The following is a 24,487-nucleotide window of genomic DNA, read 5'->3' on the forward strand; positions in this document are numbered from 1 at the left end:
GGAAGAAGGAGCAAACTAGAGGAAGAGCCTGTGAAATATTCATCATGGCTTCCTGTACGCTCTGCTGCCAGTATGACATCGAAGCACTTAGCAGGGAGTGCAGTGCATCGAACACCTAAATATGAAATACCATATATTGTGGTACAAATGAAATACCAGTATAGATACACAGAATTAATTTATGACTGTTATTCAAATTGAAAACATCTACCAAAAATGATATTATATTCCTATTAATAATGGCTGTTCACTCTATGAAAGCATATGCTGTGGCCTCCAGAGTCAAATGATTCCCTTCCTCTGTGTTGTCACATATACAGCTCCATTATAACAAAAAAAGAGAAAAAAAAATGATACTGACTGTGGTATTATTCATCAGTAACAGATAAAAGTACACGTTCAAACATTCATTGTGCTACAAACATCGTCCTATATGATATTTGAGTGGCAATCTGAAAATGCTGTGGTACAAATATTTAGACGAGGTTTCGATTCTTCTCTTCATCCTCAGCATGAACAAAACATGGACGTTTAAATGCAGTTTTCAACCAACAGACCTCATTTTTGCAATAATTAAATAAAGAAGAAAAACTAAGAATTTTTCCATTGCAGGCCATGCAATTTAAAATGCATTTCTTCACAAGGAACTTCACTACTGATTACAGCAAATAAACATATAATTGGCAGTATACTTGACAGTGCAACAACATGTAATGACTGTGGCTGGTGTCACTATACCAGTTTCATGAAAACAAGCAAGGACTTGTGCTCACTTAATTTTAAGGGTGGGGTCCTGGAAGAACTGCTGGTGTCTGATATGAGGGGCTGCATCATCATCTTCCTTTTGTCTACTATGCCAAATGGTCAGACTCTTGTCTGAAAGTAGCAAATTTCCATGTACAGTGAAACCATGTATTCAAGACCTACACCTTACTGGCAAAAAGCTTTTATATGTAACACAACAAAGACACGGAAGCAGAACAATCCTTGAGATTTTCTAATGAAACAGGAAAAGCTCTTGATCCAAGGTAAGCCTTTCTACAGTTCAAGTTTTTAATAAAGAATGGCTTTGGAAATAGTGACAGGGAAACTGGTGACATAACTCAGGGAAAGCAAACAGGATACTCATCACTAGCAGTTAGCAAGGCCAATAGGAAATCACAGGCACTTACTTTTCTTGTGACTTCTGGGTGAAAAGCTCAGTACCCAAACCAAGAAATATATTTATCCATAGGCCTAACCAAAATCTGAACCACTCTGTCATATCACAGTAAAAAAAATAATCTAAATTAACCAGTTACTTTAAAAATATTAAAACAGTGGCTCTTAAGGTACCAATGTACATAATTGCTCACCATATGAGGTTGCTTTTACAGCATAGGCTGAGTCTTGCACAGATTTTCCTGTCTAAACATGACATAGGAAAAGACAAAAGGAAAATTCTTCCTTTATGCATGAAAATCTGAGTTCAAATACTGGTTTCCATACTAGTTGCAATGAAAGTAAAATCCTTTCTGCATCAAACCACATAAAACAGCCGTGGTCCCTTTTACGTTTTGCTAGCAGTTTTTGGTAAATGAAGAAAACAAAAGCTTAAAACCTGCTCTTTTCTGCAGTCATTAAAAAAAATGTTAGTTAGGGCATAGTTGACGGAAAGTTGAGTACTCAGTTGTCCATTCAACAGTAGTGATAACTTTAGACAGCGCTGAAAGAAAGAGAGAGTAAGAAAAGTGAGGGGTGTTCTTAATAAACCCCAACAAAACCATTATAAATACTGAAGGGGGACAAATTCACAGTCTTTATATGAGGGCATGTTGGTTAAGATGTGTCACCACTTTAGAGGGACAAAGTCCATACACTATAAACACAAGAGCTCAAGCAAGTAACTGTGAATCCATTCTCTGTCCCAAATGTCCAAGGAGCTGTGAAGATACATGCATACATGTATGTGAATATGTTTGCTGTTAATTGTAAGGAGACACCTGCAGACACATAATAACCTCAACAATGTAAATTGGCTGAATTACAACTCAAATGCTATGAGAAGTGATGACACCTTTATGACACTTAATGTGATGGCACTGTTGAAAGTACAAGCTTGCTGGCGGCCTGAGAGTGAGAAAATGTGAACCATATTTACTACCTCAGATGAGTGCCTTAGCTACGCTAACCAAAGCGTGAACTGTAACGTTAGCTATATTGGCTAGAAAGGGGAAGATCCGTTAACGTTAGCTATAATAGCCGGTCAAAATAAAGGGACCGCCATCAATAACTTAGATAGCATAACACTGACTAGTAGTTGTGCTAAGCAGTCTGCCAACTTACTAACGAACGTCGACTAGCTAACGTCAGCTATTGACATTATCATTTATCTAGCATTAGCAGTAGCTTCCTAGCGTGAATCGTCGACAAGAAACTAATGCTAAGCTCTGGAAAGGAAAACTTGAATTCTGACAGCGTTAGCTAGATTAGCGGCTATAGCCAACTGTCGAAAACGTCAATAGACAACTTTCCTTTTCTCGGCCCCACGTCGTCAGCTGTTTGATATTTGACAAACTCTGGGGCTCAGACTTGTTATTGTGTCTCCTGCTAGCATGAACATTATGTCATATGCCTCTCAGTAATGTTTGTGCCAAGGCTTTTTGGACATTTGATGTGGTCTCACAGGGCTAGAAGCTCGTAGCCTCTCTCGATCCAGTCTGATGGACATTTCGACTGAACCCGGACTTGGCTGATCGGGTGAGCAAAATTTGACAGAGGGTCTCTAAATACGTTTAACAGCTCGACGACAAAAAAAAAAGTCTAATTTGCGTTCAGCGTTCCTCTTTACCCCCATCTTCTATAATTTCAAGTTGTTTGACTTACAATACTTTTTCTTCTTTCGCTGGTCTCATCGGCAGCGGCTGTCTTCTTCTTCTTCTTCTTGGGCTCCGGCCTTTCCTTCCGGTTAGCGATTTTCCGGGAACGTCCCACTTTTTGTCAGTGGCTGTCTGACCAATGACAACAGCAATCTACACTAGACACCACTTTGTGCAGTACAGGGGAGGTGTGCAGGGCCATTTAGTCAGTGTCTTCATTTCAAATTTACAAATATTGCACAAAGTCATCAATATTCCATGAATGTAAACCCACAAGTTTAATTTAAACAGCATCATTCATCTTATGCACTTCCAATAGCTTCAAACAGCTGTTTTAAGCCTCAGAGCTAAAATACATTTTAAGTGTTGACATATCTTGAATAAGAGGATGGCAGAGTCTTCTTTTTCAAAACCCAGATCCCTTTTCAGGTGCTGTTGTTTCTCACCTAGGCCTACCAGTTTCTTCAGTTAAGTTTTATTTATCATCAGGGTGCATGCATGCACTTTGTTTTTCACTGACTTTGTCGCTGCTGGGATTCAATTCCACACACGCTGCTAGACTACAGTGCTGATGGACATGCACAACCAGGGGAAAACGATCAGACTGATGCAAGTATCTATAACTCACTTTGAATCTATTACAGAAAAAAAAATATTTCCAAAAAGTAAAAACTAGACAGACATTCTAACCATGTTTTGAGTCTGAAAAACACTCACACTGGCAAGATGACACAACAAAGCATGCACCTAAAATAATGTGGATAGACTTTGGGTTTATTATAATGCTTCTTATGGGGGGATGGTTTTGCCTGATATTCATAAGTAATATCTGTGTGAGATCTTCAAAGCTATAATTTGTCTCTTGTACTAAAAGATATTTTGCTTCCTTCAACCAAGTTCAACCAAGAAACATAAAACTTATATGTTCTTGTGTGACCCTGTAAATCAAATTAATTAATATTGACAGAATGGCCCTTTTTAATTGTTTGTTTGTTTTTACAGATGACACGCTGATGTACATCAGAATTACAGCTAGCATGCCCCGCAATACACCATTCAGGTCAGGACTGTATGTTAAGTGCTACAGGGTTATGTACAGAAGGCCTTTATGCAGTGTATTACCCTGTTGAGAACACATGCTCTTGTAAGACTAGTAGGAGTGTATTGAGCCATTCTCAATATCCTCCAAAGTTGAAATAAAAACTAGCTCTTGTTGTAAGTGAAGTCGACCATAAGTGTGTGACACATGGTGAAGGCTTTCAGAGTTTTGGTTGTGAATGAGTGCTGTAGGAGTCATGCAGGTATAGTGCAGGACAATTAATTACCGCATGACTATTTTGTAAGGGTGTCTTACCATATTGCCACCTCCAATATGTTAATATTTACTCACTATTATAGTAGATTCTGGAGGGGCATTGATGTGTACTGTAAAGGGGAGTTTTTCACTCCCTTACCAAAAAGTCACTTAGGAATATGTTTCAGTTGCAGTGATGGAAGAAATACTCATATATTTTACTTAAGTTAAAGTAGCAATACCACAATGTTAAAATACTCAAGTATTAACAAGTAAAAGTCTTACATTCAAGATTTGACTTAAGTAAAAGGAGAAAAGTATCCACAAAATGTATTTAAAGTATCAAAAGTAAAAGTACTCGTTGGCCATAACGGTTTGAATATTGTTACTGAAGCATTAACACATAAGCAGCATTTTAACGTTACAGCTGGTGAAGGTGGAGCTAATGTTAACTAATGTACTTTATATACTGTTGGATAGTTGGATCTATAACTATCATATTATATAAATTGATCATATGTTTTGTTTGTAAAATCTTGATGTGAAAAGTAGCCAGCAAAAGTCACTCCAGCCGTCAGAAAAATGTAATGGAGTAAAAAGTACAATATTTTTGTCTGTAAATGTAGCGAAGCAGATTTAAAGTACTTAAGTACAGTATTTAGTAGCTTTCACAAATAAAATTTAAATGAAAAAAAAATCAAAACCACTCTAAAACTCTCAACTTTCAAATGCACAAAGTGACAATGCCCATAGTGGGACCCTGGTCTGGTGAGTGCTCATATGTGTTTTTATGAAGGCTGAAATTAAAATGTAAGAAAATAAATCTAAGGAACACCCTACTGCAAATGTGCAGCGCAAATTGTTGTGATTTTCTTCATCAACTGTACAGTTGTACTCCAGATTTGCTCTTTCTGTTAATTAGACTTTTATCTCACTTTCAAGGTGAACAATCAGACATGTATCATATTCGGGGCCTTTTGTTGTTGTAACCACCTTACACCACTGAGTGGCGCTGCATACCCGTAGCTCATAACTTGCATCTCAAGCATGGTCACCGAATTAGTATATTTCTTGTAATGACAGCAGTAAAATATTTACCGTAAATCTTCCTTGTGCTAATGCTTCACAGTGTACCTGAAACAAAAAAAAAGCTTGTTTTTATAAATATACAATTGATCCTGTATTGAATGCTAAAGAGAATGTGGTGCATGTCTTGGAGGATATTAATACACTGACCCCATAACAGTCTCCACAGACCAGTAAGCAATCGCTACCAATTTAACAAATAATTATCACATAAAAAACATGAATACAATCTTTTAAATGTTTAATTCAGTTGTGGCAGAAGGGTTTCGGCAGTTATGCTTGCATTTTGGCAGAGAGCATTTTATTTGATGGAAACTTTACACCAAAAGTCTTTAAAGGTAAAATAAAGTCATCATTATCATACAGTAACACAACAAGTCATCAGTGTGGGGTTTGCATTTGCTCAATGTCCAAGAGAGGTGGCTGAACTTCTACAGTTGGAGTACTGCCGCTTGTACCCTGATATTCAATATTGTCTGTCCTCTCTTGATACAGTGAAGCTCTACAGTCTCTGTCTGTTACCTGCCCCAGCAGAGAACATGCAAGGTCCTGTGTGTGGTGTGCAGGGCTGGAGCCTACTGGGTCATTTTGCCTGGGGCCACAGATAGAGCCCTGTTGGCCCTGGTTGTGCCCTGTGCATATTGAAGTGTGGGCTCCTAAATGGGTGAGAGAGCTGAAAGTAGTGTGATACTGCGGTTGGCCAGTAGGAGTGATGGAGGAATGGACTGGTGTCTGGGAGTTGGTTTGATTATGTGTAGGATCAGAGTTGGTTTGAACACTTGGAAATAGATGGGAGTAGCCAGAATTTACTGGGGAACATAGAGGGCGAGAGTTGCTCATCGTGGGAATAGAGGCATTGTAAGCCACCTGTGGGGAAATCACTGGGAAGCTACTAAAGGCAGAACTGAGGCCCAGGAGGGATGGACCTCCTTGGGCATGCGGATGGGTCATGTAGGGAGAGTTTGGAGTTGCTCTGGAGGTTTTGAAGGGGTCACACTGGCTCTGTAACCTGTGGGCCATGGCCCCTTCTCTGTCAGAGCAGCACATGTGTAAACAGGATGGCATAGGGCTTGAAGAACACAGCAAGGTGGGACTTCTGCCCTGGGAGGACATCCCGCTGCAGCCCCACACATTTCTGGCAGGGTGACTAATTGTTTCGTGATGGAGGTGCAGCCCTGTGGCAATATTTAAAGGGACATGAGGCTGCCAGTTGCTGGAAGCAGTCACACTAGGACTGGGAGCCATCTGTATGCCATAGGAATATGAGGATACTGGAGAGGTATAATGGAGCATGGCCATGTGAGACTGTAGGAAATGCATTATGTTGTGGAGCTCCTTGGCCAGGCTGGATACTTCTTGGTTCAAATTGTTCACCTGAGAAGAAAAAGAAAAGTTGGCTATAGGGTTATAATAATTTTATATAACTCCTCAATGACAAGAATCAGTGATACACCTGGAGGAAAATGATAAAAAAAACAAAAAAAAAACTAGTTGCATCAAAGACTACAGTTAAAATTGGAAGTATGTTAACTACGTACAGTACATTTAACACCGTCACCCAAATATTGTAATCCAAAAATGAATGCACTGATATACTGTATAGCCAGCTAATTTATATTTCCCATTTTTATATTACTGAGTTGGGTCTAATATTGACCATACCTCTTTGTTCAGTTTGCTGATGTTCTGTCTCACTTCCTCTGTCTCCAGAAGCAGGTTAGCACTCATCTGGAACCGGTCTGAAAAAGGATGAAGAAGAGAGAAATACAGCTCTTATAATATATGTGTAATATATATATAATATGACATCTAATCCCAAATGAGTAAGATTATAAATACAAAGAATATATAGAAACAAAATGAGTCACAAAATTTTCCTATGTTTATTCAACCTTGCGTAATTTAGAGTTAAGCATTTGTTCCTGAAAAGTGTTTTTAATCAAGATTTCTGGTGCCCCAATCCAATATAGTTCACTTTTCATCCATTGTGCAGCTTGCAGAGACTTTACCTGTTAGATTAGTCTTTGTCTCGCTCTGCTCTACATTAAATTGAAATGCATGACCATTGTCCTCAATTCCATCCACGACCCTAGCAGAGACATAAATCACTGTTACATAATTTTAAATAGATACAAACTGATTACTGAATCATATCTGGGTAAAACAGGATGAACAGGTTACCTGGGGCTAAGGTTCAGTGGACTAACACAAGGCAAGGATGGCATGAGTAGCTCAGCAGGCCGATGGTTCAGGCCTGGGTTACTGGTAAGACTGGGCAAAGGAGACGGCGAAAGCTCCTTATTGATGAATGGCTGAGGAGAGGGGCTGCAGCCTCTACAGCCCTGAACAGGTGACCGACAGAGGTGGAGTGCACTGATGTGGCGGAGTTCCTCTCCTAACAGGGTGCTGAGGCAGGGCTGATGAACAGGGCTGCCTTTTCCATGTAGCAGAGGCACTCTCCTCTGCTGAGAGTGTCTCGTGTTGTCTCCATGTTCCGCATCATCTGCCTCAACAATGTAGGGTAGTTTATGGTCCACAGAAGCATGACCCTGAGGAGACGATGGATGGAAAATTAGATGCTTTCTTTGATTTGTGGAAATGAATGGAACCTGCAAGAGCCTTGAAGCTGACAGTTTTTTTTTTGTTTTGTTTTTTAATGATATACCCATCATATCAGTGTACAACTAGGGCTTAAACATACAGAAGGGGAGCTTCCCATTTAATGTAAGAAATTATACCGTGAGTCCAATTTAATTTCTGGTGTCAAATATGGTAAAATAACAGAGAGCGGTAAATCAAAATATAAAAGCAAAATCCAGAGCTTTCTCTTCTGCAACAGACCAGAAACCAAAAACAGAAAACAAACAGCTACAATCTTGTTACATTAGTAAGCAAACTTATTATTATTATTAATATTATTATTATTATTATTATTGTTATTTCTACTTTGTATCAGCATGCAAGCTAGCCAAGTTTCTGAAAACAATCTTTCTGGGGCAAACAGTATGTGTAGTCCATAAATAAGCTGTTTCTTTCACTTTTCCTTTATTTTTTACTTAGCAGCATTGTATCCATCTTTATGTCAGCTATGTATATGAATTTAGGCAGTTAATGCGCCATTTTCCACATTTATCACAACAGTTTTAAGTTTTCATTAAAGCAGACCAATGCCTTATGATGTAAACACAGATTGTACTGTAACTGATGCCAAATGTATCAAGCAGATCCAGGCTAAAGTAATTACCTTAGTGAAGCCACATACCTGAGACAGCCTGGAAGAGCACGGAAACCTCGTTACTCCCTAGAGATATTGAATTCAAAATTAACAAGGGATTACTCACACATTCTATATTTGGTGGCAAAGTATAGGTTTGTTGTTGTTAATGAGCAGGAGCAAAGATAATTATGCACTGGTACACTGACATTTCTGTCGGTCTCTGCAGTGTTTTCCACTGCCTAAATGTGATAGCAAATGTCTTACGTCAGCTTCACTGCCCTCTCTCAAGTTGTAGGTGAGGTTATGGTGGATGTCAGAGCTGAACCGGCTGCCATACTCTGGGTACAGCCCAAGGACCTCTCTCAAAGCCTTAACACAGATATACTGCAAGTCACAGTAGGTCAGCGCCTTCACGTCTGCATTGGTCTTGATCACCTTGTCATGTTCCGGGAGGTCAGCCCCAATAAGGTCACCTTTGCCTGTAGATTTTGTCGATTAAAACAGAGGAGTTACAACAAGGTGCAACACAGCTGAAAGATGCAGAATGAGTAATAGAGGAAATGTTTCACAATTGGTACACACTGACCCAGGATGGCCAGGACCATGCCATCTTTCAGAACCTCCAGGGAACCCGAGCAGACAAAATAGTTGGCTTGTAGGGCATCTCCGTGGCGTATGAGGTATTCCCCTGGTGCACAGAAGGAGGTCTTGATGTGCAGGGAGAGGGAGCGCAGACACCCTCTGCTGGCTCGCTCAAATACAGGCAACTGCAGGATGTCTTTGTTCAAATGCATGGCAATGTCAGCTCGCAGTTCATCTGGGAAGTCATGCAGCAGCTAAAAAAGAGGACAGAAAAAAATAAGTCCTCACTCACCATTGCAATGCATTTGATAGTCAAATGCATCTGCTACAGTGCTTCAGGAGATACAAAATACCCCCACCTCTCTGAGTGATATCACTGTGTTTCAGTCAACTGACTAGATGCTTTGACACAAAACTATTACACACAAACTTCCATGAAAAATATGAAAAGCAGCACTTCAAAAACTTCAAAAACAAAAAGCAACAGACTGCATACTGTTTATTTCAAAATGATTTTGCTCTTGATGGCTTTGCTGACATACTGTAGGTGGAGCTCATGTGGTGAATAAAAGTTTTGTTCAAAAAACTGAGGGCTGCTGTCATGATTTTAAAGACTGTAGGGTTCTGTATCTATTTCTTTAATCTCCATTAGGCAACGTTTTTATTTTAACACTGAATCAAATGACTCCATGAAATGTGAAAGGATCAAACACACTAACTTCTTGTCTACACTGGCTGCATAGCGAAGGCAGCCCACCAGCAGGACACCAGCAGCAGCTGTTTTGGTTATTCAGACACCACATCAACTGATATGATATGATTGAATCTCATGGCCAGCAAGCTTTGCATCTAGCAAGCTAAAGACCCAAATATTATAGTCGAGAGGTGGTCATGAATACATCAGGTGCCCAGAAACAAAACTACTTGGTGCAGCTCCAAAAGACGCCCTCCTTTAAAATACTTTAAAGACTAAACATTTTAATTAAAGGGGTTAAAGAGGTGTTAAAGCCAGCATGTTCTCAGAAGCCAGTGGCTGTGTCTGTTACCTTCAACAGCGAATTAATTATCAGATGGTGGTGGCGAGGTTGTTAATGAGTATTCTCTCTCTTTCAACTCCTACCCTTATAATTACAGGGAACTTCTCCTAGATCAGGTCTGGCATTGTTACGGACGTTCTATTTGCAACAAAGTGCCGTCTACTTAAGGAAATGGAATAAGACTCCAGAGAATTTGAGGTGACCCACATTTTCATGTCTTTTTTCTTCATAAAAAAGACATTTCAGCAACCCACACATTCAACAGTTCACATGCTGTACAATTACTTATTAAAAAGAGAAAAACTTCTTATTAGGGCTAAACTATTCAAAGATATCACAGGCAAACGGTTACCTTAGCTAAGTGAACCACGAGAACACTGCTAATTTGTGTTCTTCACCAACCTCATTGGCGTTGATGCCATTGTTGACTGACCAGGTGGCCTGAAAGTACTCCAGCATCCTCTGCTTCAGCTGTTGAGGTAGCCGATGCACACGGATGAAGTCCTTGAGATCCTTCATTCGGGTGTGGTAGAGAGAGCGTCGTGAGTACATGCGCTGGATGATGGCTGTTACATTGCCAAAGACCACTGCGTGCATCAAGGCTGGAGGTGGGAGAGGGAGTGACATTATGATATTCTCAGAACATTTAGCATAATTCAGGGGATTTTATGTGATCACCAGCAAACTCACCTCCCATGAGCATAATGCAGATGGAGAAGATTTTCTCGGCATCCGTATTGGCGCACACGTTGCCAAAGCCGACACTGGTAAGGCTACTGAGGGTGAAGTAGAGAGAGGTGATATAGGCGCTAGGCATGGAGGGGCCACCCATGGTGCTGTTGATGTACGGTGTCTCCATACGCTTTCCCAACTCCTGAAGCCAGCCTGGTGGACGAGGTCAGAAGATGGTTGTATAAGACTAATGTGGGGGTCTTAGGTGACTAAACTAATTATATAGAATCAGTGTTTTTAGTTTTTATTTGAATCTGCTTCAATGGATGACCCTTTCTACTTTGGTGAGTGATATAATGGGTGATGGGTGATATAATGTAGAATGATATAATGCATTAATAATGGAATTACTCTGTGACCTACACTTCCTCTGGACTGAGAGGAGACAAGCTAGAGGTTGAAATGACGCTGAGGCGTTCAGGCATTCAAGCATGACTAGAGATGTGAAGTACTGGCCCATTGGGGTTGCCAAGAGAGACACTAAAAAATGTCTCAGCAAAGCTTAATGAGTGAGGAAGAACATTGCACTCTTGATTCAGTGATATTGGAGCTGTCAAATACACACACACAATGTGCTCACCTATGTCCCAGGTAACCGGGTCACCGCTTTCTATCTCCTTGCGTCCGATGACATACCAGACACAAGCCATCCAGTGAGCCAGCAGAGCAAACACAGACATAAGCAGGGTCAGGACCACAGCGCTGTACTGGGAGTAGCGATCCAGTTTCTGTAACAGGCGCAGCAGACGCAGCAGACGAACCGTCTTCAGCAAGTGCACCAGCGAGGTCTGGCCAAGGGGAGAGAGCAGAACATACAAACTGGGTCATTTTGTATCACATATCATACCTATTTCTGTACTTGTGAACTGTGAACTTTTCTCTTCTAACCTTGTTTCAGTGTCTTTTAATAGTCTCTATTGAGAAGCATTTGAACTCTGAATTTAATGTTATTATTAGCAGAAAGTTTTTAACCACTTTAAAGAATACCAAGGCTGCAGTTAGAGAGATGTCTTTGTGTGTCAGCCAAAGCCTTTGGCAAAGTACGACTAATCCAGGAGAAGTACTAGTGTTCATCCAGAGGATAAAAATGAAGCGAGCAGACAAACAGGAATGCTTAGTGAAGGGGCTGAGTGTAGAGGGATAATCATCTCCAGTCCAATGCTTTGGGGGAATAACACTACTAAAACTTCAGTGGCTAGTCTTAAAGTTAGTACACTTCAAGAGACAGGAAAGTATAAAACCTGGGGGTATACTGTACTTCAAGATACGTACAATGATAATCTTACCACAGTGATGTTGAAAGCATAGAGAAGGTCAAAGGGCAAAGCTGCAATCAGATCCACAAAGAACCAAGTGGTGCAGTAATGGAGGTAGATGGATTGGGCGTCGTACACTACCTGACCTGACTGACTCACATAGGTGGTACGGAAATTCAGTATAATATCTGAAATGTATCACAAAACAGAAATAATACATAAAAAGAAAAACATTTGATTATTGCATGATACATTTAAGTCTAAGATGGGCAGTTTGGGAGTTATAAATGCAAAAATTATTTATAAGTAAATAAATTAGTAATAAATACTTCAGAATCATAAAATAGGTGATTAATTTATAGCTCAGTATAATGGAAAAAATGTTTAAATTGTAATACACCTGACATAATTTAGCAGATCTTAAAAATAATAGCTGTAGTAACTATTAAGTATGTGATAACAAAAACATTTTAAAAACTGTTCTATCAATATTGGGACAAAATAAAAGTAATTGGAAAAGGTGCGATTATGCAAATCATTATTGTAGTACACTATGTTATGCCAGTCGTTAATTACTTGAAAGCGATTGTTTAAAAAAACACTCTAGTTCTAAATTGTTGGTTAGAAAACACATGAAATTGCCAGCTGAAATGGACAAATAACATCAGCAGTATTTCCAAGCAACATTTGACCCAATTAATGTAATACATCCTTGGCAGTACATTTAATTTGACACTGAAAAGACAAGCTCTTCTCTTGAAATGAATTGAATTGAAATGAAACGGTTGGTTCAGGGACACACATTTGACCTTTAGTAGATCTCCACCCAATGTCTTCACTGAAACTTGCCTTAAAATTTATTTACTTTCACAAAAAGGAAAGATAGAGCAACAGCATGTGATACCAGGTGAGCTCATTTTGAGCACGAATATCACTGTCTGTGCCCAGACAAACTTGTTGAGAGAGGAAGTCAGAGAGCCTTCTGACAGATGTGCTATCACACTTCTTTTGGAGGAAAAGTGGGACAGAGTGAGAGAAATCTAATTATGATTCGTAACCTGGGGCAACAGAGACACCCTGAGTGGGTGGGGAAAGGTAGGAGGTTCAGTTATGTGTTAGCCATTGCCAGGGAAACCACTGCAGCTGCACTGGAAAATAATTTGTTCTTAATTTAAACTGAACATTGTTGTTTCTTCATAATGCTGCTCAAGATGCTTCAACATACAGGTCAGCTGGTATACAGCATGCAATCAGTGTGTTACTTTAAAATTATAGTGGTACAAGCTACCAATTATCTTACTGAAAGAACAATACACTTGTCTATTATCTGGAGAAAGACTTCTGTTAGCTTACAAGTTGTAGTTCAAATTTCTTTTTCCTCACCAATGAAACTATATCTTTTTTTGCAAGGTCAAAAAGTACAAAATGACATAACTGCTAACATACAATGACAAGATTTTTTTTTTAATCAAATATAAATCCAGCTTACCAACTATAAAGAGCATCTCCACTGCTATGTCACTGCCTATAGTGCTGCGACTGACAAGTGAGTGATTGTCACTGCCCTCGTTATGACTGACAAAGCAGATGTCGTAAGGCACAGCGACAGCAACGTAGAAGGTCGCCAGCAGAATTAGCCAGTCCCACAAGGCCTTGGAGATGCTGTAGTGTAGCAGGATGAAACGTGACTTCTTCACTGCAGCCACCTTGTACTCAGGTAGAGATGATTTCTGAAACACACTCTGAAAGACAGGGCTCATATAAATCACATAAAAATCTTGAGAGCATCACAAGAAATTAAACTTGTTTAAAAAAATTGAGGAAAATAGAAGATATGAAATTTTTATCTGCAGGGCTGTCATCCTGACATCCTGCTGCTGTGGTGCCGAGTCGACACAGTTGGAGAGAGGAAGCTCATTTTATAATCTTACTTAAGCTTACAAATCTTGGATTATATTTATAGCCACCTTGACCTCTGATGTATAATGAATTCTTTGGATAAATTAAACCAAATTTGGAAATAAAAAGGAACAAATAATGTGCATTATCTTCAGTGTCTATTGAGGCATTGCTCGCATACAATAATAAGCTCAGTATGAAACACTGAGGGTAGTAAACCTACCTTTGATCATCCATCTTCATCATCATCATCATAACATTCTGAATACATTTTAAATAGACTTGAATAAATAGTTTAAGCCCATAGGCCTGCTGATTGGACAGCAGTGGTTTGAAGACGGTCACATAGGTGATATGAGGGGTAAAGCCAACTGGCGAAGAAATGAACCCTCCGTCCCCCCTGTTAAAAATGGACAAATCGCCTACTGGTCACAGATGTAAATAAGAAGTAAGGTGCATTTTCTGATCCTTGGTGTCAAAGAGGACATCATGTCTATTGACAGTAACTGTAAAAAATATTAGCTAGAAAAACAAAAATGTGAGATTTAGATGCCATTAATTAAGATATAATTTACAAAGACTTAATACTTAATACAAATACCATAACTGGAGCAATCTTGGATTAAAATGTCATCTTTATTTACATTGTAAATTGCATAAAAGTTTAGCTATTAAGAAAGCAAGTGCTTTAATTTTAAGGAAAATAGCCAAACATCACTCAGTAATAATGCATGATGAAACATTGAGACTCATCCTGTATGTATATCGTAGGCTTAAAGATCTTTCAGCCAGGGGTTTGCACTCACATTGGTCAGTTTCTTCTTGCCCCTCTTGGTGAACAGGTTGGTCATTTGGTGCAGAATAGTCCTCCCCCTCTCTCGAGCTTGGGAAAAGTGCGATCGATTGCTTTTCCTGCTCTGGTGAGCAGCCTCTGACATACCTGTGAGCAAAATCACAATACGTACTGTAAATCCTGTATTCCATTTAGCTTTAAATTGTACAAATTAATGTGGCGACATGACAATTTGAAGATGAAATAGTATAAATTAAAGTGAGACTGTTAACAGCTAGGAAATGCATGTAGCCAGGCCTCACCGTCTCCTTGGCTGAGGTGATGGCTTTTCCCATATGATTCACTGACATCTTTGAAGGATAAGAGGAACAGCACCACCTCACCTTTCTCATTTTTAATTGGCACAATGTCCAGGAGGCACCAAAATTGATTTCCTGAGGATATTAAAAAAAAGGATTGCACTGAGATTACCCAACAATGCAGTTAGACAGATCTTACCCCAAAAATGATGATTGGATTTCTATTAACGCTGGAATAACAATGTATTTTTTCTTGTAGCTAACCTCACCTCACTGCCTTCTGTGAATTCTGGAGTTGCTTTCCTTAAAAATAACTATCCTCACAATGATAGAAAGGTCAGGAAAATTGATTAAATTCAGGACATCATCACCAATTCTCACGTGTACAAATACTTTTAACGGTTAGGTTAGGACATAGGTTTAAATACAATTTTAAAAAGTGTGTGTTTCAGTGTGTGTCTCAAGTGTGATTATGTCAATATAGTGCAATCCTCACCATTTTTCCTATAGAAGCAGACTTCGCCCTGGTACTCCTGCTGGCCCTCCAGGACTTTGTCTACCTGCTGAATCACAATTTCATTGGTCTCGGCTCCGTGGAGGAAGCTGCAGGTACAAGTTTTCTGCATCACCTCAGTCCGAACAAAGCCGGTAAGCTCACAAAACCCATCGGAGCAGTAAACGATGGGGTAGCCATAACGACCCTGAGCATTTCCCAGTAGGAAGTTACTGTCTGCAGAGGAAATAAAAGAGGACCGAGGTTGGAGGTAAAGCTACTGTGTGACCTTGAGGAATGGAAAAGGCAAGATTTTGTGCTTATCTAACTGCGCAGCTGTGACACAGCTAGAGATAGCTGCAGCTTTGAAAGTATAATATTCAGACATGGCGACCAGGTTCTTTGGTTGCCTCTTCGCTCTACCCACTACCTCTAAATACTTCTCTCCAGATTTGAATCATTTGTTGATGCACCAACAGAAAACAACTTTTTTTCTTCACCTGAGTCATTCTATCTGCTTTCAGCTCAGAACCCTGAAATAGTCTAGTGTACATCAGAGAGGGCTTTGAAGTAAGCTGGTGGTGTGTATGAAGTCTAAGGATATATGCAGGGCCCCAGCTGGCTCCATGGGGTACCAGTGCCTCAGTGAGGCTTTGGCACTTAGCAATTAGGATGTGGAGCTTGTTTTCATCCTGCCAAAGCTACACACACACACACACACACACACACACACACACACACATCACACATCATGTTTCATGTTGCATTAAATGAGAGTGAAGAATATCTTTTAAAAGATCCATGACGGTAGCAACAAGCTAAGCAAGGTAGTCCAGAAGTCCCTCTCCCCAGCAACGTTTTCCAACTCATCCTGAGGAATCCCAAGCCAGATGAGATAGGTCATCTCTCCATTGTGTTCTGGGCAGAGACTGCTGGGTCTACCTCGGGGTCTCCCACCAGTTGGACATGCTTGGAAAACCTCCAAAATAGGGCACCAAAGAAGCATCCTGATCACATGCCCAAACCACCTCAACTGGCTCCTTTCAATGCAAAGGAGCAGCGGATCTACCCTGAGCTCCCTTCGGATGTCTGAGCTCCTTAGCCTATCTCTAAGGGTGAGCCCAGCCACCCTACGGAGGAAACTCATTTCGGCCTTATTTTGGAATAAAATGTCAACTTTAATTTTCTTGAAGATGTTCCACACAAATTTTAAAGTAGTAGGCCTACATTTTTTGTGACACTCATCTTGAAATTTGTTTTTAACCATTGGGGGATTAAATTAGTTATTTTTGCTTGTTGCTGCTAAACTGACATGTCTTTGTATTTAAAAAGCTGTTGTTAAAAAACACAGATGATTCATTCCTTATTCTCGCAATACCCATGATAAAGAAAAATCACACAGACCCAGGAAATGTTTTCTTTCTAACACAGCTTAGAAGAATATTTTAACTAAAACTTTAATATTCACTTATTACATAAGAGTCATATGCTCCCATAAGACAAGAGAGAGAATTCTAAAGGTTGTGTTTATGCCTTAGAAATATTGGTGTAGATGAAGATCTCTGGAAATGAAAGCCTTGTTTGAAAAAGAAAAATAGCTGGAACACTGAGTCATTTCAGGGTAGAAAGTGTAGGTGGTGAAGCAGAAAAAACTGCAACTAGACAAAGCACTGAATTTAATTTAATTTAATCTGTTGTAGGCTAATGAAACACGGAATAAGTATGCAAAAAAGTTTCTTCACATTAATCTGTCAGGAGGGCTGTGACAGGCTGCCACGTGGATAGAAAGAATTTACCTCAGAAATCAGTAGGCCAAGCATGATGCCATAGTTAATGTACTACGAGAACTATCAATGTACACAAACATTGATTTACATGGTTTCTGTCCACCATACAAAAGATAAGCTAAAAAAATAACTTAGTGCTGGGAAATATGATATGAAATAGTAGTCTACCTAATTTAATCCATTCTTTAGAAGCTGCAGAATGAGTTGTAAAAATATGGGGTCATGCTCTCCAGGGTTTATTATAAAAAGAAACAACAGTAATCTGCATCATTCACTGACTAATGCTGCTTTCACTCCTCTCCACATAACACGAAACATCCCCTCAATATTTAGACAGATAGACCGAGTCCACTGAAAGGTGTCTTTCATTTATTTATTCAATTGCTCTCTGAATGCAAGCAGATTCAATTTCAAACATTTTTGTTTGACTATGCTTCAAAACACTACAATGATGATATAGCTGCAAAGACAACATCAAACACCTGCAGTGCAGCCAGTTTTAATGAGAGTGATGCTTTGTTTTCTCCCTAAAGCTAGGAAAGTAAACAGACTAATAATATCACAGTTTGCAGCTATAGATTCACCTGATCCATTTTATGATTTTTAAACCAAAAAAATTACCAAGCAGGCAGCATGCATGGCGCAATTAATGATGTGTGGATATTTTCTACCTGATAAATGCAGTTAATTTTACAAGAAACTAAATTAAGATCTTTCCACACTTGTGTTGCCATAGCAATTAGTGTAGAAAAGTATAGCCTTGTTCTGATTCTTACTCGGCGCATTTAACGGATTTGAATGACTCTAATTACTAGTAAGTGTTTACTACATGAATGGGTGAGGATTTAGTAAAGATAAAATGACTCCTCAGTTAAAACTAAGGCCCGTTGAGCTTTTTCTTCAATAACCTGAACACCTACATTCATCAATTTTATCAATATTGATGTGAATCAGTTAAATCTTCATGAATAAAGGCATATCTTGGTCGGATCCCTTGACACTAGTTCTCAGGTCCTGTCTCTAAAGTCAGACTCTTCCACTTTGCTCTATGTCGTTCCTTTCCCTCAGCCTGTTATTTGGCTTCATGTTATTCAAGAGAACAATATGGTTCACACTGACAGCCATCAAAGCCTGATTGGCAAAAGAATTGTGTAACTGTGAAACTTAGAGTGATTTCTTGTCAGGAAATGCTCATGTCTTAGCTTGGATAGAAATCAGTGCATGTTGTGAATCATTATATAATACAGGAATTTTAATTTCTTAGTGAGTGAATCACTTTTATCATTGTCACATCTCCAGTTCTACTGGGTACTCTCCAAATGCATTTGCTTCCTTACAGTTAATTTGCAGTCACTCAAACACAATACTTCTTATCACTAATTATCCATGACAGCACTTATGAGGAGGAGGAAGATACAATTTCAACACCTACCAAGGCAATTAGCAGAAGAGACTGTCAAGGAGGGATTAAAAATACCACCTTCATCCCCCCAAGCCCAGCCTCAATTCACATTCACAGTGGGGATATTTGTATGATTTCTTTCGTTGAAATAGACTTTCAGCTCTGCAGTTATCCTTTTGTCTTCAAAGAGATGTCATCACACAGAAAGACTTTCAATTCAACCAAGAGAGATTCAAGGCAGTTCTTAGACTGAATAGTGCTCTGCTCTCAAGCCATCTCTTCTCAGTTGGCCCCTTCACCTCCTCTCAGCTACTTGGCCAATCGGCCCACTTGCACATCTGATACAGAAGCAAGATTGAGAAAATGTCTGTCACGCTGATGTGTGTATGTGCACGTCTATGTGTGTGTGTGTGTGTGTGTTTGTGATAGGGAGATACAGATAGAGATAGTGTCATCACACTGAATTTGTGAATTTGTTAAGTTGTAAAGGACATGGACAGCCTGACCCATACACAGTCTATCACACCTTTCATCGTGTTCTGGAAAGAGCTAGTCAGTGCCTGTCGATGACTTTCTACTCTGTACTGATTCTGAGGCATGGTGCACACTAGCAGACTTGGACTGGTAGAGCAGGAACAAAGCATAAAGCATAAACAAAACAAGGGTCAGAATGGACGAACAATCATTACTGTTGAAGCATGAAAATAAACAGTCACTGTCAACTGTTAGGCTCTATTTTAATAATGCAATAGCACATACCAGCATAGTTCATGCATGCAAGGTCTGTGAGTGTGCATCCAAGTGCATGGGCTACATTATATATATTCAATTGCAGCATGCTTTGAGCAAAAAGGTTCTGTGGAGTGAAACACTGTATAAACAAGGAGAGTGGCTTCTCCAAATGGGAGAATAATGTTGCTGTCTGTGCGGTTCACAGTGGCAACACATGAGCAGAACCAATTTGAAGATAATGTGTTTTTTTAAAGCTGAATTCACATTTGTGGAGATATTGAAAGCCACGTCATGTCACGCTTTTGATGCATAATCTTGCATATTTTTGAAAAATATAATATAAAAATAATGGTAATAAATAAAATGAGAAAAGCAAAAATTTAATTAATACATTGTTTTATGTGCTTGCTAGCTGAATCACATAATTATTAAATGATCTGACCGATCTGGTGCCGGTTAGAGACATCTATTTTCAGTAGAGTCAAATTTTCGCCAAAATACTAACACCTCCGTCGCCTCCTTTACATGGACCTCCCATTTTGTTGCGCCTCTCCTGCTACCCTTACACCATGTGCCCTACACATGGCACTAAAACTCCACAAGGATGCGCAAAGAAAATATAAAGATCAGGAAAATGCCAGCATATCTTGCAATAGTCTGTCCTGCCACAAAAATAGAGCTTTGAATATTCTAAGAAGAATGAGAAACACTTTTTACCTGTATGTGGCTATAGTATTATTTGTTTGGAAATATGACAAACATAAACTCTGCAGCCTTTAAAATGGCTGTTGAAGGATATCATTTAACATTTATTGTTTGTCTGTTTTAAAGAAAGACCTTGACTGAAAAATACATGAATCTCAACAGTGAAACATCCTAATACGCAGCACTGTGGCTCAACAAGTGGTTCTTCAGTTCCAATATATCATCCTCGACTGCATTGTCCGTCTAGTTCTGGTTTACTGTCATAACGTGCAGTCTTATAATTGGATCTCACTACTGTTGGACACATTTGTCGACAGCAGTGTTTTTCAATGCCAGTCACAATCCTAAACTGGGTTACAAAAATGCCAAAGGCTAAAATCCTAAAAGTTAAGCTTAGCTGGTAGAGTTGCAGCTTCAAAACTGAGATGAATCTATTTGCAGGCATCACAATTTTGATTTCATAATGTGTATCTCTGGAGAAAAGGTTTGAAACACATTGACTGCAGTATTGTGATAATACAGTATGCCCAAAGAATCAGCACAGGCAACTAGTCCAAAGACAACCAGAAAGGATGTACAGGATGTGTTTTTTTTTGTCTGTCCCACAAATTACATTTAAACTTCAAGCTTAGAATACTGCCCATTGGCATATGCAATGTAGTAATTATTTACCTTGACAAATCATAAAGCACTAGAGAGTATTCAAATTAGGTTTCGTAGGGACAGCTGTAGAGTATAATGGAAATCTCTTCTCCAAAATATACTTACGAGTGCCATCAAAGTGGTTTGCAATGGTGTCCAAGAAAGTGTTTTGTGGAGCAAGGAGGCCCTTCATCACAGGCATCTTGTAGTAGAGCTAAGGCTGCAGACTCTAAGACAACAGTTTCCAGTAGTCACCATTCCCCAAGGAGGACCTAAAAGAGAAACACAGAGCCTCTCCTTGTGCTCGCTTGTAACTCTTCCACAATGTTCTAATGGAGTGCAAGTAGTTTCTATTCTATGCTGTCGAGAGGAAACAACGAACTTGCATCATACAGAAATCTCATTTCTTCTTCAGAAGAGAGCTCTGAGGTGTTGTAGTTCTCGAAAGCTTCGCTCTCAGTATTGAGTCAGGAGCTTTCAGGCTCAGTTGCGCATCCCTCTGCTCTCAGCACTACTCCAGTATCACAGCGAAGCCTCAGCTTCTCTTCAGTCGGTTTAACTCCACTCACCATGGTTCCTGCCATCTCTGAATCCCCTGCCTCTCTCTCCCTCCCTCTGTCTCTGACACAAAAGCGTGAACCATTCCCCTTTCCACACACTTTGGATGTATTAATTTCTCTCTCACCCTCTCTCTCTTTCTCATACAAAACCTGTGTCCTCACTCCCCAGGGAAATAATTAGAAATCAGTTTCTTTCTCTGTCTGCTCTCTCTTTCTCTACCTCTGCGTCTTTTCTGAAACTCCTTATTGGGAGGTATACAATGCTATTCTGTTGCTCAGGCTGCTCGCTTGAAATTGTTGATCATATAGAATGAGTGCATGTATACAGTATATATAAAATACTGAGAAACACAAAAATAGAGCTTCACCATGTGTTGGTTGCTGTGGATATTCTACAACATAGGGGATAAGACTATGGTTAGACTGCTTTGGTATCTGTATAAAGATTTTGACTTTTCTTCTGCTCCTCTATGGACATATGGAGGTCAGGGGTCAGGCTGAACAAAGAGCAGCACTGGATAATGATTCACTGTCTGGCTCAATGACACTACAGTACATCTGCTGCTAAGCTTGATGTCGGTCAGCCTGCTGTTTATGTCACCATATGTATATCACATTTTCTTTGCTACCTGTACCGTACAAAAACAAACACCCACACACACATTATTGCTGTAACACACAGTATAAGCTTACACACGCACAAACCCACTGATGGCATTTCTAAAAAACAACACGCACTGGTTCTTTGTGTAGCATCCTTGTCAATTACCACTTCTCTCCAAGTTCCTTATGGGAGAGTAAAGCTGTTGTGCACAATCACACATCCACTGAGACCTGACATTTCATTAAAATCTACACTTATCCATGAAAAGGTCAAACACAGCTTATTAAAATCAATGTTAGTTTTCTTGTTTTAGACAGCTGTCTGCCTGGGTACTCAGTCCTGAAGCATCTGATGCTAGTTCACTAATTTGATCAACTTTAGAGTAAAACATTCGACACATTCAAAGAGGTTATGTTACAGCATACACCTTGTCTCAAGCTGAATCTTTCACTTTACCATGGCCATTAGATTACTGCTTGTCTTGGCTTTTTTTTTTTTTTGCAAACAGACAAAAGTAAAATACCTTTGATATAATGGGTCCCCTTAATTTGTATTCACTGCAGTTACAATCAGCATTGTGTGAGATAAAATGATTTCTGTTTTCATTAGGTGAAGCTCCGGGAAAGGCAAATCAATAAAATGTCACCAAAAGTAAGAAACAAACGTGTGTAAATTTGTGTATCATGTAGTCTATATGTGTTAGCATAGCTTACTGTTAGCTAAAGAGTCCCAATAAAGTAATTAGGCAAGCTATAACATCATCTCCATCTGCACATTGAGCAACTCAAGAACATTTCAACAACAGCTACAGAAATCTGCTTCTCAATCATTTTCTATGATGCTCCTACGTCAAATGACTTTGGGTTAAGCAAATGGTTATCTGAATCTGATTACATCTAAAATTGTCAAATTTAAAAAGCAGATTTAAAATACAGACGTGTCTTTCTTTCTTTTCTTTTTTTTTTTTACATCTGAGACGAACTTTAAATAGTATTACAAACTTCTATTTATTTTCTAATAGGGGAATTATTAAATATTGATTAGGTAAAAAGTAAATAAATAGTTTGATGGAGAGATGGCATGCGATGGCATTAAAAGGTGCAAAGTTTTATCAAGATTATCCATGTAAGGCTTGAACAAAAACAATTCTTTGTTAAATATCTTGGTTAGCAAGGGTAAATACACACAGGTTCTGGGCAAACAGAAGTGATGGTACAACAATTTTATATATATTTTTACAAAACATGCACAAGGCATCTTATTAGATAGGCTATCATCTGCACTTTTTGTCATATCAGCACCATCTTGTGGTCTTCTTTATTCCCACACTGTGATCCTCCCTCCTCCCTCTAAGTGTTAGTCTATATGACCTTAAATCACTTAACTGGACATTGGACCATTAACATCACTGCAATACTTGAAATAATAGTGCAATATTCTCTGTTTAATACTCCTGTGCAATATACTCTTTTCAGTTTAATATTCCCTATTTATTGATATTTATTCATACTTCTATTACTGCTGTGCAATATCCACTGTCTCATAATCATCTTAACAAGCTACACTTAACTTGACAGTACTCATTATTGCACTTATTACTTATATTATTACATTGTATTGTACCGTACATACTTATCAACCTCTAAATCCACTGTGGTACTTAAATCAATAAAGCATTTCTAATTCTGATTCTGATGGGCTCCTAGGAGTGAGCTGAGATGCTGGATTTGGTTCAGTGTAAGAGATAACACAAAAACTATTGGGGTGGGGTGAGTCTTGTATTTGTTTTGAACCCTCCCCTTTACTTAGAAAAAAAGTGCAACACCCTCCCCAGTAAAACCCTAACCAATTTCAAGCTTAATGTGTTAAAAAATTATGAAAAACAAATGGTGGTCTCTGTTTACCATTACTCTACTGTTTCCAGCTGCTCTTTCTTTTTTGAACCAAGTGAAAAAATGGCACGCTCTTTAGAGAGATAATGTTTAATCCCTACTAGCTATTCCACTGTTTCTACTTTGTCTATCGTTTCACAAAACTGACATTAAGCTTCTACCAGCTACTAGTTAATGAAGTGAAGTGAAATGGAAAATAATACATGAGACAAAAGACATATTCAGTCTTTTTTTTTGGCAATAATAAAATGAAACAACATATAAATCTAGGACACTCCCTTGCTCTCCCAAACAATCAGACTATTCTGAACCTCTTTTTTCACTTCCCAATGTTGTTTGAATAATGAACATGTATATAAGATGATACAATGTGTGTCTTCCTCCTTTGTGAAGTAATTCTTGTTCATGGAAAATCTTTTGTGGTTTTGATTTGATTCTGTTGGAATACTTATTTGTACCAACAATGTTTGAAAGAGGAGCCAATTGATAACAGTGCTCTTACTTCTGGATTGGCTAAATACATACTGCTTTAAGTTGTTTGAATCACAGCCTTTTTGTTAGATGGATAAATTGTTTATAGGATAGAATTAATGTAAGTAACATGATTTTGGTTCTCT

At 39.0% G+C, this 24,487-nt stretch overlaps 2 protein-coding genes across 3 annotated transcripts in view; both read right to left on the minus strand.

The window, feature by feature from the left end:
* The window catches only part of rab5c (RAB5C, member RAS oncogene family), an 11,396-nt gene extending 8,380 nt beyond the window's left edge, over positions 1 to 3,016 (minus strand). The window contains exon 1 of the mRNA XM_044181417.1: positions 2,866 to 3,016. The gene's annotated coding sequence lies outside the window, so the exon portion shown is untranslated. The remainder of the gene's footprint in view (positions 1 to 2,865) is intronic.
* Positions 3,017 to 5,462: 2,446 nt separating this feature from the next.
* kcnh4a (potassium voltage-gated channel, subfamily H (eag-related), member 4a) lies at positions 5,463 to 21,500 on the minus strand. 2 transcript variants are annotated; one of them, XM_044182295.1, is made up of 16 exons: positions 20,941 to 21,500; positions 15,550 to 15,783; positions 15,057 to 15,188; positions 14,768 to 14,901; positions 13,552 to 13,804; positions 12,093 to 12,250; positions 11,387 to 11,594; positions 10,765 to 10,959; positions 10,477 to 10,676; positions 9,042 to 9,291; positions 8,720 to 8,934; positions 8,501 to 8,539; positions 7,420 to 7,787; positions 7,248 to 7,327; positions 6,901 to 6,977; positions 5,463 to 6,612 (listed from the first exon to the last, which is right to left on the minus strand). In XM_044182295.1, the coding sequence occupies exons 1-16, from the start codon at positions 21,014 to 21,016 to the stop codon at positions 5,620 to 5,622; spliced, it is 3,612 nt and encodes a 1,203-aa protein (XP_044038230.1). In that variant the 5' UTR covers positions 21,017 to 21,500; the 3' UTR covers positions 5,463 to 5,619. The 2 variants fall into 2 exon arrangements, with proteins under 2 accessions (XP_044038230.1, XP_044038231.1); XM_044182296.1 differs by lacking the exons at positions 15,550 to 15,783; positions 20,941 to 21,500 and adding an exon at positions 15,323 to 15,341.
* Between the last annotated feature and the right edge of the window lie 2,987 nt (positions 21,501 to 24,487).

The sequence above is a fragment of the Siniperca chuatsi genome, linkage group LG21 (assembly GCF_020085105.1).
Source record: "Siniperca chuatsi isolate FFG_IHB_CAS linkage group LG21, ASM2008510v1, whole genome shotgun sequence".
NCBI classification, from domain to species: Eukaryota; Metazoa; Chordata; class Actinopteri; order Centrarchiformes; family Sinipercidae; genus Siniperca; species Siniperca chuatsi.

What these genes read in the sequence shown, in the direction of transcription:
- kcnh4a (XM_044182295.1), bottom strand. Translation starts at nt 21,016, where the DNA reads ATGCCTGTGATGAAGGGCCTCCTTGCTCCACAAAACACTTTCTTGGAC. An exon ending in TCACCTCAGCCAAGGAGACG is followed by an intron (nt 14,902 to 15,056) that starts GTGAGGCCTGGC and finishes TTTTGCTCACAG; the next exon opens with GTATGTCAGAGGCTGCTCAC. An exon ending in CCACTGAACCTTAGCCCCAG is followed by an intron (nt 7,328 to 7,419) that starts GTAACCTGTTCA and finishes TGTCTCTGCTAG; the next exon opens with GGTCGTGGATGGAATTGAGG.